The 14,974-nt window shown below is 41.9% G+C and overlaps 1 protein-coding gene across 3 annotated transcripts in view; it reads left to right on the plus strand.

The window, feature by feature from the left end:
* Nucleotides 1-14,974, plus strand: part of shroom3 (shroom family member 3) — a 55,451-nt gene that overhangs the window by 18,262 nt on the left and 22,215 nt on the right. For all 3 annotated transcript variants that reach the window (XM_037692642.1, XM_037692644.1, XM_037692645.1), the window contains 2 exons: nt 5,104-5,295; nt 13,896-14,021. In XM_037692642.1, the coding sequence (XP_037548570.1) occupies nt 5,104-5,295; nt 13,896-14,021 (318 nt within the window). The remainder of the gene's footprint in view (nt 1-5,103; nt 5,296-13,895; nt 14,022-14,974) is intronic.

Consider the following 14,974-nt stretch of genomic DNA (forward strand, 5'->3'; position numbering starts at 1 on the left):
AACAAGATGCTAGCTAAATGTAGCAATGACTAGCTAGAAGCTACAAGAAAGAAAACAGTAGTTAAAAGTTAAAAGCATCAAATTTTTAACTAAAAGTTAATAGTAGCAAAATGTTAGCAAAATGCTAGCTAAATATAGCAATGGCTAGCTAGAAACTAGACGGATGGCTGAAAGTGCCAGAATATAAGCTAAAAGTAGAAAAACAGTAGTTAAAAACTAGAAGCAGTAGACGGGTAGCTTAAAAACATAATTAGCAAAACTGTAGCTAAAATCTGAAAGCAGCAAAAGGATAGTTTTAAACAGCCTAAAGGTTAAATGCTAAACATAGCACAAGTCTAGCTAATTGCTTCAAAAGATAGAAGCTGAATGTATGAAAAACCAAAAGTAGTAAAATGCTAGCTAATGGTAGCAAGAAGCTAGCTAAAAGTTGCAGATTAATGGCAAAAAGTAGCAAAACAGTAGCTGAAGACTGAAAGAAGCTGAATGGTAGCTAAAAACTAAAGGTTGCTCAAAAAGACGACCAAGATTTCACAGGACTGATCGGGATGACACTCAGCTACTTCCGCATCAAATTTTAGCTTATATTTAGCTTATCTTTAGCTTATATTTAACTATCAGTATATATATATATATATATATAAATATTCATTTGTGTGTTTGCTAAAGTTGATGAGCTGTGGGTGTGCATTTAATTATTTCTTTTAAATTATTTTATCTGTTAAGTACTTCATTAGATATTTTGCTAACAGGCAGAAAAACAGACCGTCTTTAACACAATTGCCCAATTTTTACAGCAGCAAGTCATAAATATATTTTTTACTTCCTGCTTTAGCTGTTTTCGGTGTTTAGTCACTTGAAATTATTGCAGCAAACACGAATCAGTTAACACCAAAAGTGCAGAATATCAGCAGACTAGAGCAGGGGTCAAAGGTCATATTGTGGACCAATCACATAGTGTAGATGAAAGCTTTGTAACTCACAAGGCTGGACATTATGATAAATACATAATTTTATTGTTTATTATTCGTTTATTTGTATTTTGATGCTCTATTGGCAACTTATTTTTATTTATTTTATTTTCTGCCAGGTGGTTATTTTACCGTAAACGTCATACTGAGCCATCGTCAAGTGAAAGCATCTTTAGGTCTTTAGTAGACAAATTTACTGTCCAACTCAGACTAGCCTCCTAAAAACTGTTAGCGTCAGGTGACATCAGTGAAAGGTGAAACGTTTAACGAGAGCTTTGTGTGAGGAGATGGAAAGTCTAATGTGACACACGGTCCCGCCTGTTTTGGTGATTTCGGGCTGTTTGTGGCCGCTGCACATTCCTCCGACCTGCTCGACTGGTTTCACTTTAATGGCCTTTTATCTTTGCACCTATGTGTGTGGTGCAGATTAAGGTTAGGATGTCGACTGGATGAACTCTCCAGCAGTGGAATGTCCTCTCTTAATGATATAATCTGGGTGTGGGTGTTTCTTTGTTGTATTGTTGGACGTATTTGTTGCCCTGTTTCAAAGTGTTCTAGGTTTGTATGATTCTTCTGGGTGGAGAGAAGAAACCACTGGGATTTTATGTAGAGTGTTATGTTTAATTTGATATATATGATTCTTAAATGATTTTTATTTGTATTGTTACAAACCTATCTTTATTTTTTTCCACAATATTTTAGGGGTTTTCCATTAGTTGTAGTTCTGTTTATGTTGTTCAGCACCATCAATGTTTCTAAATCTGGGTTTAAATATTGCTTTGTTTTTATTCCTTGCTGCTTCAACTCTCCTCCATCCTTGTGTTCAGATGAGCACAACTTTCTTACCTTGAATTCATTAACTTTGGATGTGCCACTTCAGTTAGGTTTATGTCTTATATGACAGGTTCGTTTCTATATCAATATTTTTTGCTCTTTCTGCTCTTTTGAACTCTGCTACATTTTTACAGTCCAGATTTATTTTGTACATTCTAACTCTTAGCCAATATTATGTCTTTTTAAAATATTGACATTTCACTCTACGCCGATGATATTCAGATTTATTTGATAGTGTATTCTACCCAGTAAAAGTTACACTGGTTTAAAACTGGACCGTGTTTTATTTATCTTAATGAAAACAACACTTTTTGATTATCAATTTCTTTTGCGGCTGTATAGCATTATTAAATGTATGACAAGCTCATTGGTACTCTACTGAAACTGTCATAAAGAAATACTGAAGCTTTCTTTCCTCATTCTGACCCTGTGGTATATCAAAAAGGTCCATTTGGGTAATTTCTTGTTTAATCTGAATGTTGCTTACTCTTAGGCAATTATATGCCTTTAGAATATTGATGTATTACTTTATGCTGATGATACGCTGATTTATTAGATATTAAAATCTCACTCTGACGCCACAACAAATTGTTTCACCAATGGAAAAACTTGTCTCCTGCTACTTGTTTTTCCTAATGACAGAATAAATCAGCAGATTTTGATCATCAGTCTTTCGTGCAGAATTATTTACAAATATATTTTCATACGTCAGCTTCTCTGCAAATTCTACGTGAAGAATCTTGTGACGTTTTTCCATTGTCCAGTCTCACCACAACTGGCTTCGACTCTCGGTTCTACGTGGTCTTGGTGGCTTTCGATATGAGTGCCACCTCTGCGTGGGATCGTCACAGCAAGGCTTCTCTACAACTATATTACTTTCAAAACATCCATGCCCAAAGTGAGTTTACCACCGATGGGTAAATGAAAAAGAGTCACAGAACACTCACCAGCGTCTGCCATGGTTTCTAAAACTGTCACAGCTGAGCTGAGGTGCAGAACTCAGAAATTCAGTCCATTTTTCTGTTTTTGGTCTTCCTCTGAATTCTGTCGTCAACCAACAAGCATGTTCATCCCCTCATAGTACCACGGCGTTGGTTTATATGTTGTTTATATGTTGAAGTCGCTCTCTGGCCAATCAATGGTCTGCAGTCTGCTGACCATAAATCATCAGCTCGGCTCGACTCGCTTGGAACCATGACCAAGAAGGTTCTAAGAACTGAACTGAAGCAGGTGAGATCACCCAATGGATAGACTCTGAACCTGCATTGAGCCGATTAGGGCCGATATAGGCCCGTGGACACAGGCCGACAGTGGTGTTCTAGCTGGACAACTTTTGGTTGATCTTGACGACTGCAGGTCACAGCAGCTGCAGTCCAATTATCAAGTTCCCAAACATTTACTTTGCCCATTTTTGTTGTGCTTGTAGCAGATCCACATCTAGAACAAAATGTAGGATTGCCAGGTAACATCTTGCACCCTTCCAGGTGTCGTTCACCTGCCAGTATTAATGTAAACGCAAATAACTTATTTCAGTGTTATTGACTGATGAGCATCTGTTCAAGTAGAAGTTCTTCTGGGAATAAAATTGTTCTTCGTAGGACGACTTGTGTTTTAGAAGACCAGAAAGTTGAACATCCTGCATTTCATCATCATCCCTGTGATGAGGCACAGTGGTGGTATCATCATTTTAGGGTGTTTGTCAGCTGCAGACTGATCAGAGCTAGTGAAGGAATCACAGCAGAAAGTTCAGACCAAGTTCCGTCCATCGTGAGTTGAGGGAGTTCTGTCTCGGTGTTTGCTTCCAGCCTGAAGGCTCATCACGTGTCAACACAAACAACAACTTTCGCTTGAATTCGGACGCTGAGGCTTTAAAAATAATAATCCCAAATAAAAACAAGTTCAAATAATCAATTAAATAAATACTTTAGGTTAATCTGTTTGCTGGTTTGTAATTCACAAAGACATTTTCTTTGTTCGGAGCACAAAAGGGACATGGAGGTGACTCCGAGTCAAAGTGACTGATGACCTCTGACCTCCTCGCTGCTGTCCACACCACAGCTGACCTTTAGCTGTGTAGGCTGTTGTGATGAGCAGCGTTGGATCGATGTCTAAACTGCGAATGCATTGTCATGAAAACAGAGACCAGACATGCAGAACATCCTGTTTGAACCCGTCGGACCAGAACGAAGCCGACGTTTAGTTGGGGGGTTATTTGTTTGTAGGTTAGCCTCCGAGCTGGAGCTGTTGGAACGAGAGGTTAGAAAAATAACAGCGATCAAGAGAACGTGGAGCTGCACTTTCAAGGAAACGTGACATGAATGGTCCTCAGTCGTGAAGAAGAAAGTCCCGTTTTGAAGCTCAGGTTTTATAAACAACAAAACTGATCTGGGTTTTTGCCAAATTCAGAAAATTATTATTAAATTATTATTATTATTAATTACTAAACAGAAACCCAGCTGTGTGTGTTAATGCCATGCCAAGGTGGGAAGACAACAGCAATGATCTAAGCGAAACAACTGTCCGTCCATCTGGGAAGGGTCAAAGGTTGCTTCAAGACTATTCACGAGTGGAAACATTTAGGTAAGATGCCAGTCTTCCCAATAGTGGAAGCAAATTCACCCCAAAGGTCAGACCGTGCAGTGACTCTACCTCTTCCCTCTAAAAACAACATGCAGCAGTTTAGAACCACAAGACTTCTGGACCAGAACCAGAGCAGAGGACAGATGATTACCCAGAATGCACTGCAGCAAATGGCACCTCCCAGCTGTCAGCACAGTGGTGGAGGCTGATGGTTTGTGCTCCTGTCAGTCTGAGTGGACCAGAACTCCTCTGTAGACCAAAGGGTTCTGGAGTCCAACAGCTGAAGCTTGGACCAAACTGGGTCCAACAGGACCATGATCCCAAACACAGCAGCTGATCTACAACAGAACGGGTCAGAACAGAACCAAGGTGATGCAATGGTCCAGGCAGAGTCCAGAGCTTCAACCTGACTGAAACCCTGTGATGGACCTTCAGAGAGCTGAGCAAAAACCAACCGATGGAAAGAAGCGTGGGCCAGAACTCTTCCAGAACCATGAGGGATGAACAGGAACCCACTGAAGGATGTTCTACAGGGGCTGGATCAGGGCTCGGCCCAGATTTCTTTTAATATTTTAATGTTTTTGACCACTTGAAGTTTAAATTAAATAAAACCAGATAAGTTTTATGAAGTCCAGATACGTAAAACTGTAGATGAAAGATGGCGGACTCTTCCTTTGAAGTATTCTTTAAAGAATAATTTGTGTATTTTCTCTCTCCACAGGGATTTTGATCCTGGATATGTTGAGGAGTTCGTCACTTCGTCAAACTGCTCACCCGTTCTTCGTCTTCCTTCTCCTCCTTCTCCTGTCTCCTCGCGGTTCCCACTGTCGTACTCCTCAACTCCACAACAAGAAACTCAACCGTCCAATCACAGCCAGCCATGTTCGACAGTCCAACTGCGCATCAAAAACAGGTAAGACACGTTTCTAAACCCTCATCGACCTCTTCTTCAGTGCCTCCTCAGCAGTGTCGTAGCATCTGCTCATGTTCCATACATGTTCAGGTCTTTGACAAGGACCTGGAGTACAAGCTTGACTCCAGACGTTGAGGCGTTGGATGGTGAACGGTGTCTTTGTGTCGCTGGCAGGGATTTCCCATGTTTTCTTTCCAGTCTCAATAAATCCTGGTGTTTATCTGTCAGGTTGGAACAGGAAGCAGAGTTGTCAGCTGTAAGTTTTTCCACCTCTAGGACGTCCTGTCTGCGCTTCCTTCCTGTCTCTGATTTCCTGCTGCGTCCTGTTGGACTTTTATTGACGGGTACTGGCTCGTTTCCTCCGGTTCTATAAAAAACGCTGTCTGCTGAGCTTTATAAGCAGCAAATGCACCCGTATTTTATTCAAAACTTTTAAATCCTGGAGAGAAGGGAGTAATTTTAATCCACTGCCAGGAGCAGCGGTGGAGCCAGGGGGTGGCCAATGGTGTCCTTGTCCACAACAGATGAATAATTGGCCACCCCAGTCATTTGAGGAACTTACTTTTAAGCAATATAAAAATGAAAAAATATAGTTTTTCCAAGTGAATAGAGTGGCAGGTTTACATACATATATGGCGGCAGCCATCTTGGATTTTGACGTGGCAACCTAATTTTCCAAAGGAACCGTCTTGCACCTAGATGTGCGTGTACAGATGGACGGACGGAGGGTATTTTTAATTCCTCCTCTTCACTCTGTGATGGTGGACAAAAACCAACAGAACAGATCATCTTTATTGCATTGTGGCTCATCGTTTGGAGCGTCTTGTCACAAGCACAAATTATTCCAATGTCGGTTGTTGCACCACTCAGTATCCATCTATCTTCTACCACTTATCCCTAATTCGGTCATGGAGGCAACAAATCCAGGAGAAAAGCCCAGACATCCCTGTCCCCAGTGACACTTTTCAGCTCAATCTGGGGGACCTCGAGGCGTTCCCAAGCCAGAGAAAATACACAATCTCTCCAGCGTTTGTGGGACATGCTCAGAAAACCTCTAAAGGGAGGCGTCCAGGAGAAACCCTAATCAAATGTCTGATCTACCTCAAATGACTCCTTTCAATGCGGAGGAGCAGCGGCTCTACTCCAAGCTCTCCCTGGATCATGGAGCCCCTCTCCCTATCTCTAAGGTTGAGCCCGGACACCCTGTGAAGAAAACCCATTTCAGCCGCTTGTATCCTGGATCTCGTTCTTTCAGTCATGATCCAAACCTCATGACCACAGGTGAGGGTTGGAACGTAGACCAACCAGTAAATCGAGAGCTTTGCCTTTTGACTCAGCTCTCTCTTCACTATGACAGACCGAAGCAATGCCCTCATTACTGAGGACGGGGCCCCAATCTATCTCCCGCTCCATCTTACCATCACTCGTCAACAAGACGCCCAAATACCTGAACTCCTCCACCTGAGGCAAACTCTTTTCCCTGACCCAGAGTTGACATTCCACCCATTTCTAGTCGAGAGCCATGGCCTCAGACTTAGAGGAGCTGACTCTCATTCCAGCTGCTTCACACTCTGCTGCAAACTGACACAGTGCAGGCTGAAGGTCTTGGCCTGAAGAACCCCACAAAACCACATCGTCCGCATAAAGCAGAGATGTGACCCTGAGGTTCCCAAACCAGACCCCATCCTCTCCACATCTGCATCTCGAGATCCATGTCCTTGAAGACTACAAAACCAGATCAGAGACGAGGGACAGCCCTGGCAGAGTCCAACCAGCAAATGGGAATGCGCTTGACTTTGTGCCAAGAATGCGGATACAGCTGCTGCTCTGGTTCTACGGGGACTGGATAGCTCTTTAAAGCAACCCTGGCATCCCATACTCCCACAGCATGCCTCGAGGAACACGGTCATAAACCTCCTGGTCCACAAAGCACATGTAGACTGGAGAGGCTCCCTTGACCCTCTTAGCAACTCTACAAGGGTGAAGATCTGGTCCACTGGTCCACGACCAGAACGGAAGCCATACTGATTCTGAATCTGAGGTTCGACAATCGGTCAGTCTCTCTCCCAACACCCTGGAGTAAACTTGCTCAGCAAATCAGCAGAAAACAGTCCCTGAAGAGCTGAAAACCTGTCACACCATTGATCTGGGTCAGGGTTTGACGGATGGTTTCCGTTTCTAACTTTCAGTCCTCGTTAATCTGCTGGAGGCAGGTTTTTTTAAAGGCCTCGCCATTCTTTTTTTGTCCTCCACTTGTCCAGTTTTCTCAGATTTCTGCTCTGAAAATGAGCTAAAGTCTTTTAATGACCTCAAGAAAATCTGAAGAACTGATGACAACAGTCTAGGGGCGTGGAAGCAAACCTAAAGATCATAGAGACGATGAAGGTTTTTTATGTGCGTGTGCTGTCTTTGCTATCTTGTATTAATGTGTGAAATACCTGGATGTTTCCCTGTCTGCACACTGTCTATAAATACCAACACCCGCCGCAGCTCTTTTCATCCTAATAAGGAGCTCCAGGAGGCATTGTGTTTGTAGTGAACATCACGACCTCCAGGGGGCGCCTCCGTGCATCCATGTGCACCATTTGACACGTTGTAGGAGGACGTTTCAACAGGAACGAGTCATTATTCTGTTCTCCGCCGTCAGATAAACAGGCAGAGCGGCTCCATGTCCCACTGCTCCCCGAACCCTCGGCTGTTATCAGATACCGTCAAGCCGAGGAGGCCAGGAACACCGACGTCCCATTGGCCATCCAGAATCAGGAAGTGGGCCATCAGAGTCCCGTGAGGCTGGGTGTTAATCTGAAGAGGACAGATAGTTGGTTTTATAAACATACCGCTTGTTCTCTGACTCCTTGTTCCTTTTTTCTGATCCTCCCCTGTTTCTCCACTTTGTTCCTCGGCTGAACTGTCCTCGTCTTTTTTCTTTCCTTTTTCAGTCCTCTTGTGTTCCCTTCTTACGTGTTTCTTTGGTTGACTCACCACATTCCTCAAAAACTACATCATGTCATTGTTTCACAAAGCACACACACACACACACACACATTTGATATTTTTGGATTAAAATGCATTTTGGAGCATGCTGAATGTCAATATAAGCTTTTCTAATTGTGGACCGTGGTTTTGGTCCCCAGTTGCCCAGGTGTCCTCAAATGACGGGTGTGTAAGTGGGTTCAAGTCCCCAAATATGACATAAACAAACACACACCGTCTAATCCCTACAATAACTAAAGAGTTTATAACAATTTTAGTTGTTTTACTGTAAAAAGTGCCTGAAGCATCCATCCCGTTGCCGTGGTTACCTGCAGAATAACGCACCTCGAGTTTAACCTGGATCTTATTGGCGAGCCAACAGTGGTACCAGAACCAGGGCAACCAAGTCACCCTCTGCCTATCTGTCTCCAGTTTTATTTTCTGGGCCAGATCAGAGGAAGAGATTATTCTGGGCTGGAGCAGTTTCCCACGGCAACAGATGAGGCTTCTGTTCATATGGCACCAACATGGGCACCATCCCAGAAACGGGTCCTGGTATAATTGGTTTGGCGAGCTGATTCCGGTCCGCCGCCGGTGACCGATCATGTTCGTAATGGTGCACTGGTTCTCAAAACATTTCACCTGGAAAAATAAAGGTTAAAAAAAAAATTCGGGTTGCTTCGTACCCATGTTTTTATTCATTTTGTACCCACACACTCTATCAGTGGCATTACTAAGAATAGTGACAGGTACGTCAGGAGTTCACTTAAATGTTTATGAAGCACGTTGTTATCAAAGATAATTGGGGTGGCAATTTAAAAATATTAAAGCGGCTTTAAGCCAGTATCTCAACGAGCTACAACTGTGAGGGGTCTCGACTAGGTCTCGAAACATTTGTGGAGGTTCTCAGTTTCCTCACGTGGTTCCCCACGCCTAATTATTATTATTAATCAAGGTGATTCTTAGACCTGGCCATTCAGGGTTGTAACATCGCATGTCTTCTGTCAGAGGAGAGCTCCAGTACCAACGCCATTAAGGTGTCAGAAAACCATCTGTAGCACTTTAAAACATACTGAAACTGATCTGAGTTGTGTTTAAGACCCCTGCAACAACTCTGAGACTGTACTGAGACATAACTTGGGGTTAGTAAGGGTTCATCTTAAATTTAAAACATGTTCAAACTGAACTCACGGCCCGCTGGTTGTTTGGTCACAAACACGCAGAATTCAGTAAAATGGCGACAAAAACTTTTTCCAGTTTCTCACAAACTTGAGTCACCAACTAGTCTCCAACAATCACAGTCCAGGGAGACGCTACCTTCTGTTGCCATTCAGCTATTATTCAATTTCTGTCATCGTTTTTGATTCAGTCTTCTCAGATCTGTGGAAAAAAATGCATCATAACGCGCAGCTTGGTTCGGAATAACACGTTATGACTTGGTAGCGCTGCACCGTGCAACATAGATAACGTTCACTATTAAACAAATGAAGACTTTGCCCATAGACATCACTGGGATTCTGGCAAAATTAATTCAAACTGGTCCCTGAAAGTTGGACGTTACTCGACTTAACTGGTGCTTTAATAGCTTCAACAGTTTTTACACAATCAGAGTTTAAGTTTGATAATTTTAGGAGACTTTTCCTGCACAGTCTTCAGCCTTCTTAACCAGTTTATTCATGTGATCCTCCACCTGTCCTCTGTCCAACAACGTCCATGTCCTCTCTAACTGCATCCAGATGTCTCCTCTTTGTCTTTTTCCTTTCTAACATCCTTCTACTAATATACCCACTGTCCCTCCTCTGGACATGTCCAAACCACTGTCCCTCCTCTGGACATGTCCAAACCACTGTCCCTCCTCTGGACATGTCCAAACCATCTCAGTGTGTCCTCTCTAACTTTATCTCCCAGTTGTTCAACCTGTGCTGTACCTCTGATGAGCTCATTCCTGATCTTCTCCATCCTTCTCTCCTAAGGAGAACCTCAACATCTTCATTTCTGACACTTCCAGTTCGGTCTCCTTGTCAATGCCACTGTCTCCAAACCACAAGACAAAGCTGGTCTCACCACTGTCTTGTGTCTTCGTAACCAGTTTATACCTCAAAGTTTATGTATTTTTGTCGTCTTTCACCCAGAAAGAAACTTTAAACTTCTTCTAAACGTCAAAACTTTATTTTTATACGCCCATTGACGTGCACTTTTCATCAACCCGGCTCCAAGATCAAGGTCAAAGGTTATACAAGGTCTTTGCTTGTCCGGGTCATTACTATAGATTGCTGTATAATAGTTTAATAGGTGTATGAGGTGCTCTAGTTTTTACCTTTGATTATCCCAAGTCCCAAATTATTACTGGTCTTTAGAGAAGAAAGGTGACACTTTTTTGTACTTTTGTGGCAGGAGCTTCATAATTTGGTAGTTCAAGACAGAACTGAGTGCCATAAGTGGATAATACTTTATAATTGAGTAATTTAATTTAATCAACCTAAACCTGTAGTTTTATGTTTGCCTCTTGGATCTAAGGTCATTTTTAGGTTTTCAGGGAAGTTACTAAAGTCTTATCAGTGGTCTTTTGTCCCCGGATGTTGTTTCTCTGGTGGTGATTATCTCACAGCGGTCAATAATAATCAGTTTATTGTTTGCTGCTGGACCACATGCTGCATCATGAGACCTTCCCCACGGTTTTAAAACCACACTGAAGCAAAATAAACGCTTGTTTTCCTTCTGTTCATCTGTCCTCCCTAGTCCTCCTCCATCCTCCCTTTGACTTTCTTCTCGCTTCGGTTCAAAAGTTGTTCCGAGTTTCCATTCCTTCGCTGTAAAACAGGAAAGCTCCGTTCCTCTCGCCCCACTTATCTGTCTCACCATTTCCCCTCTTTCTCCCATCCCTCTATCAGCCCAATCGTTGCCTCATTCCTCTCTATCTCCACCCTAACTACCTTTATCTCCCTCCCTCCCTGTCTTCATAACGTCTCGCCTTTCCTCCTCTTCTCTTTTTCCTCGGTGTCTCTCGCTCACATACCAACGACGGCTTCTCAGGCCGAGCTGTGCCGACGCTGAGGCTGTTTACTTCGTGATTTAATCGTACGGTGGTTTAATGACACTTGATTGCACAAATTGTTTAACGAGCTGGCGACTTGAGGAGTGGGGGGAGTGGACAAAGTTTCAGCCCGAGGATGAAGAGGCATATCTGAGAGTGGCAGAGAGAAGACGCTCTGGTGACGCTTTTCACCGGAGTTTGGATGGCAACAAGGAGTAGATCCCAACTAACGTAGATCAGGGTTTATTTTATTCTGCGGTGCAAATCGTCACTGGAGACTCACCAGACTCTTAAATGTCAGCAGATTGTTTGGTAGAAAAGATTCAACGCAGCTGAGAAATATTAGTTTGGTGGGAAACTTATAGTACCAGTAGATGGAAACACACCAAAGATCTCACAGGATCTCAGACTAAAGGGTGTGGAAATGGATCTTTCTGGGACTTCCTAAAGGAGAAGAGGATACAAAAAAAATCTAGAATAGATCGAGGAGAGAGCGCCAGAAAAGAATATAAAAGAAGTTGGGTTGCGTTTTGCAGCGATGGAACTGCTGGAGGTGTTTTACCGCCCGAAGCTGAGGAAGAAGCAGAAAAAACTGGAGCTGGGTCGGTCCAGCGGGGTTCTTTGTCGAGCGCCGTCAGAGTCCAGCGTAAACAACCTGGCCACCGGCCTCATCTCCAGAGTCCTCAGGTTCACCTCCAGGTAAAACCGCCCAACGCCAAAGAGAAGGACGGGGGTTGTTTTGGAACACAAGACCAGGTTTAAGTTTGGGGTGACCACCGGGTATTAGTCACAAATTATTCAAGTTTACGGTTTTTAAAAAGTTTTGTGTTTAATTATCGTTGCGTGAAGAATATTAGCAGAAAATGGATTGTTAGGAATAAAGTTGTGTAGTTCTTACAGAGAAAACTAAAAGTATAAAACTTTTTTTGTTACAACCTTGAAGGGGGCGGCTGTGGCTGAGCGGTTAGAGCGGTCGTCCTCCAATGGAAGAGTTGGGGGTTCGATTCCACCAGCAGTCACGTGCTGAAGTGTCCCTGGGAAAGACACTGAACCCCTCATTGCCTCCTCTTCGGTGTATGAATGTGATAAAGCTCTGGTTAGTCTTTGTAGAGATCTAGTATAGAGCTGTATGAACGGGTAAATGAGGACAGATTGTTGTAAAGAGCATTGAGTGTCTGGATAAGATAGAAAGTGCTAATTAAGTACAGACCATTTACTTTTAAAAATGTTTTATGTAATGGCTGGAAATGACGACTTGGACGTAACCTTGACTTGAGTTTGATGTTTAACGCTGACGTAACTTTAGGACTTTGACCACAAATCATCAATAATGTGTAGACGTTATAGATAAAACTACTGTGAACTTCACATTTCCTTTAATTTTATCATGAGCTAAAATATTTTCAAACACCATCAACAGCTTTGAACCAACTTTTGTTGCTCGACTTGCGTCTGAAACTTTGAGTTTTTGAGTCACAGATTTAACATTTAGAAATTATTTCAGTGCCTCAGACTCAAATGTGGATCTAGAAATCAAACCAAAGACGTCACGCAGTGAGTAGCACTTGGTGTATAGTTTGTGGATGACTCTCAGCTACTATCACGGCAAACTCTCAGTATCTGTAAAACGGACTAAATTCTGTCAGTTTATATGGTATTACATGGTCCGTTAGCTATGGTAGCTATCTTGAATTGGATTGGCTCCAAAAGTTAATCAGTCGTAGAAATACATTTAGTGATTATTTCCTGAAAGTTTCAATACAACCCGTCCAGTTTTTCAACAAATATTTTTATCTGAAATTTTACTATTTTTATACCTCATATGTTTACATTTGACCCTTAAAATTGGGGAGGTAACTGGGGGTCCCGGCAGATTGTAGCAGGAGGGGTGAGCCCCCCTAGGCTACCTTGTTAGCGCCACCTCTGCTAACATTTGATGTTTTTTTAATTCAAGATGGGACTTTGTAATGTTTCATGCTTTTAATTTTTTTAGATTATCTTGGAGAATGCATTCATATTTTGTAAGCACAGAACCATATGAGGACAAAATTATGTATTTTTTATTATTTTGTATTTACCGGTTTACTGGTTTACTGGTTTACTGGTTTATATCTCTGACCGTTCCGCCCCGAGGTGAATATTTGTGTAAGTATACCAGTGTTGATTATGTTCTGATGTATTCCAGTCACATCCTGTCATTACTCAGGTCCCAGAGGTTTAGATACTTTCATGTCTTCTGTCTCCAAACTCGGTGAGATTAAATCATTTCCTGTTTATCTCTGAGAAACGGGACATGTCAAATATGACGATGGTCAGGGGGAGATTACTGCAACCGCCACGCTAACCAGCCTCTGTTATCACAACTGCTCAGATAACACTTTCAAAACTAAACGGTGCTGATGTCAGAAGGATAAATATTATAAACAAAAACACAGTTTCATCTCTAAAATAAGTCTATCGACCAACCTAACCTGTCTGGCTTTCTTTTTTAACTGTTGTTTGAAGTAATAAACGAATGAAAATTGAGTTGTCGTGTTTTTACCAGTAATTATTGTACGCAATCTGAACCCCTCGTTCTGTTTTACCTCCACAGACGCACTGAGCCGGCGTCTCGTCCTCATTCGTGGCACTTAACGAAGCTCGATGAAGGCCAGCCGGACTTCAACCCTGCAGACATGGACACGATGAGCAGCGCCTGGACAAACAGCTACCCCGCCAGGTGAGGGTGCGAAGTCACAGAGCCGCTAATATACTGTAATTTTTCACAAACATGGAGTTACCAGTGACTTATTTAGGTCAATAAATCAGTTTTCTTCTTTGGATCAGTTATTGAGCTAAGAGGGTGTAGCTAACCGGTTAGCACCTGTTAGTCACAAGGGCTAAGATGCAGTTTAATTTATTTAGGTCTAGAAATATTTTTGTTCCTTAAAAGAGTTGCTAAGCTAATGTGGTGTAGCTAACAGGTGGCTAACATGTTAGCAGTCGTTAACCAAAGTGACTCATCATGTGTAAAAAGTTATCACATATTAAGGTCTAAAGATAAGTCCTTAGATTTATGGGGTGTAGCCGACAGGCTAGCAGCTATTACTGTAGTAACAGTGGCTAAAATAAAATAATTATAAGATGTGATTTATTTAGGTCTAGAGATATTTGTGTTCTTTATATCAACTGTTAGTAAAGCTAACAGAGTGTGGACTGTTAGCCACAGTGGCTATTCTAGAATAAGAAAAACTTTTCAGTTTTAGGTCTAGAAATATTTTTGTTATTTAGATCATTTGTTGAGCTGATGAGGTGTAGATAACAGGTGGCTAACAGGTTAGCAGCTATTAGCCACAGCAGCTAAAGAAGAAGATGTCACAAATTAAGTCCAGACTTTTTTTGGTTTGCTTTTTAGATCAGTTGCTGAGCTAACAGGTGGCTACCATGCTGTTAGCCACAATGGCTAATGTAGAAGTAGTAGTTGTGATATATTTAGATTTTTAAAAATTGCTCTTTTGATCAATGGTTTAGCTAATATGGTGTGCCCAGCTTACGGCTAACAAGTTAGCAGCCATTATCCACAGAGGCTGATGTGGAAAAAATAAACAATAACAAAAAAAAAAGTTATTTTTATTTCAGATTAATAATATATATATATATATATATATATATATATATATATATATATATATA

This window comes from Nematolebias whitei, chromosome 18 (assembly GCF_014905685.2).
Source record: "Nematolebias whitei isolate Nwh7 chromosome 18, NemWhi1, whole genome shotgun sequence".
NCBI lineage: Eukaryota > Metazoa > Chordata > Actinopteri > Cyprinodontiformes > Rivulidae > Nematolebias > Nematolebias whitei.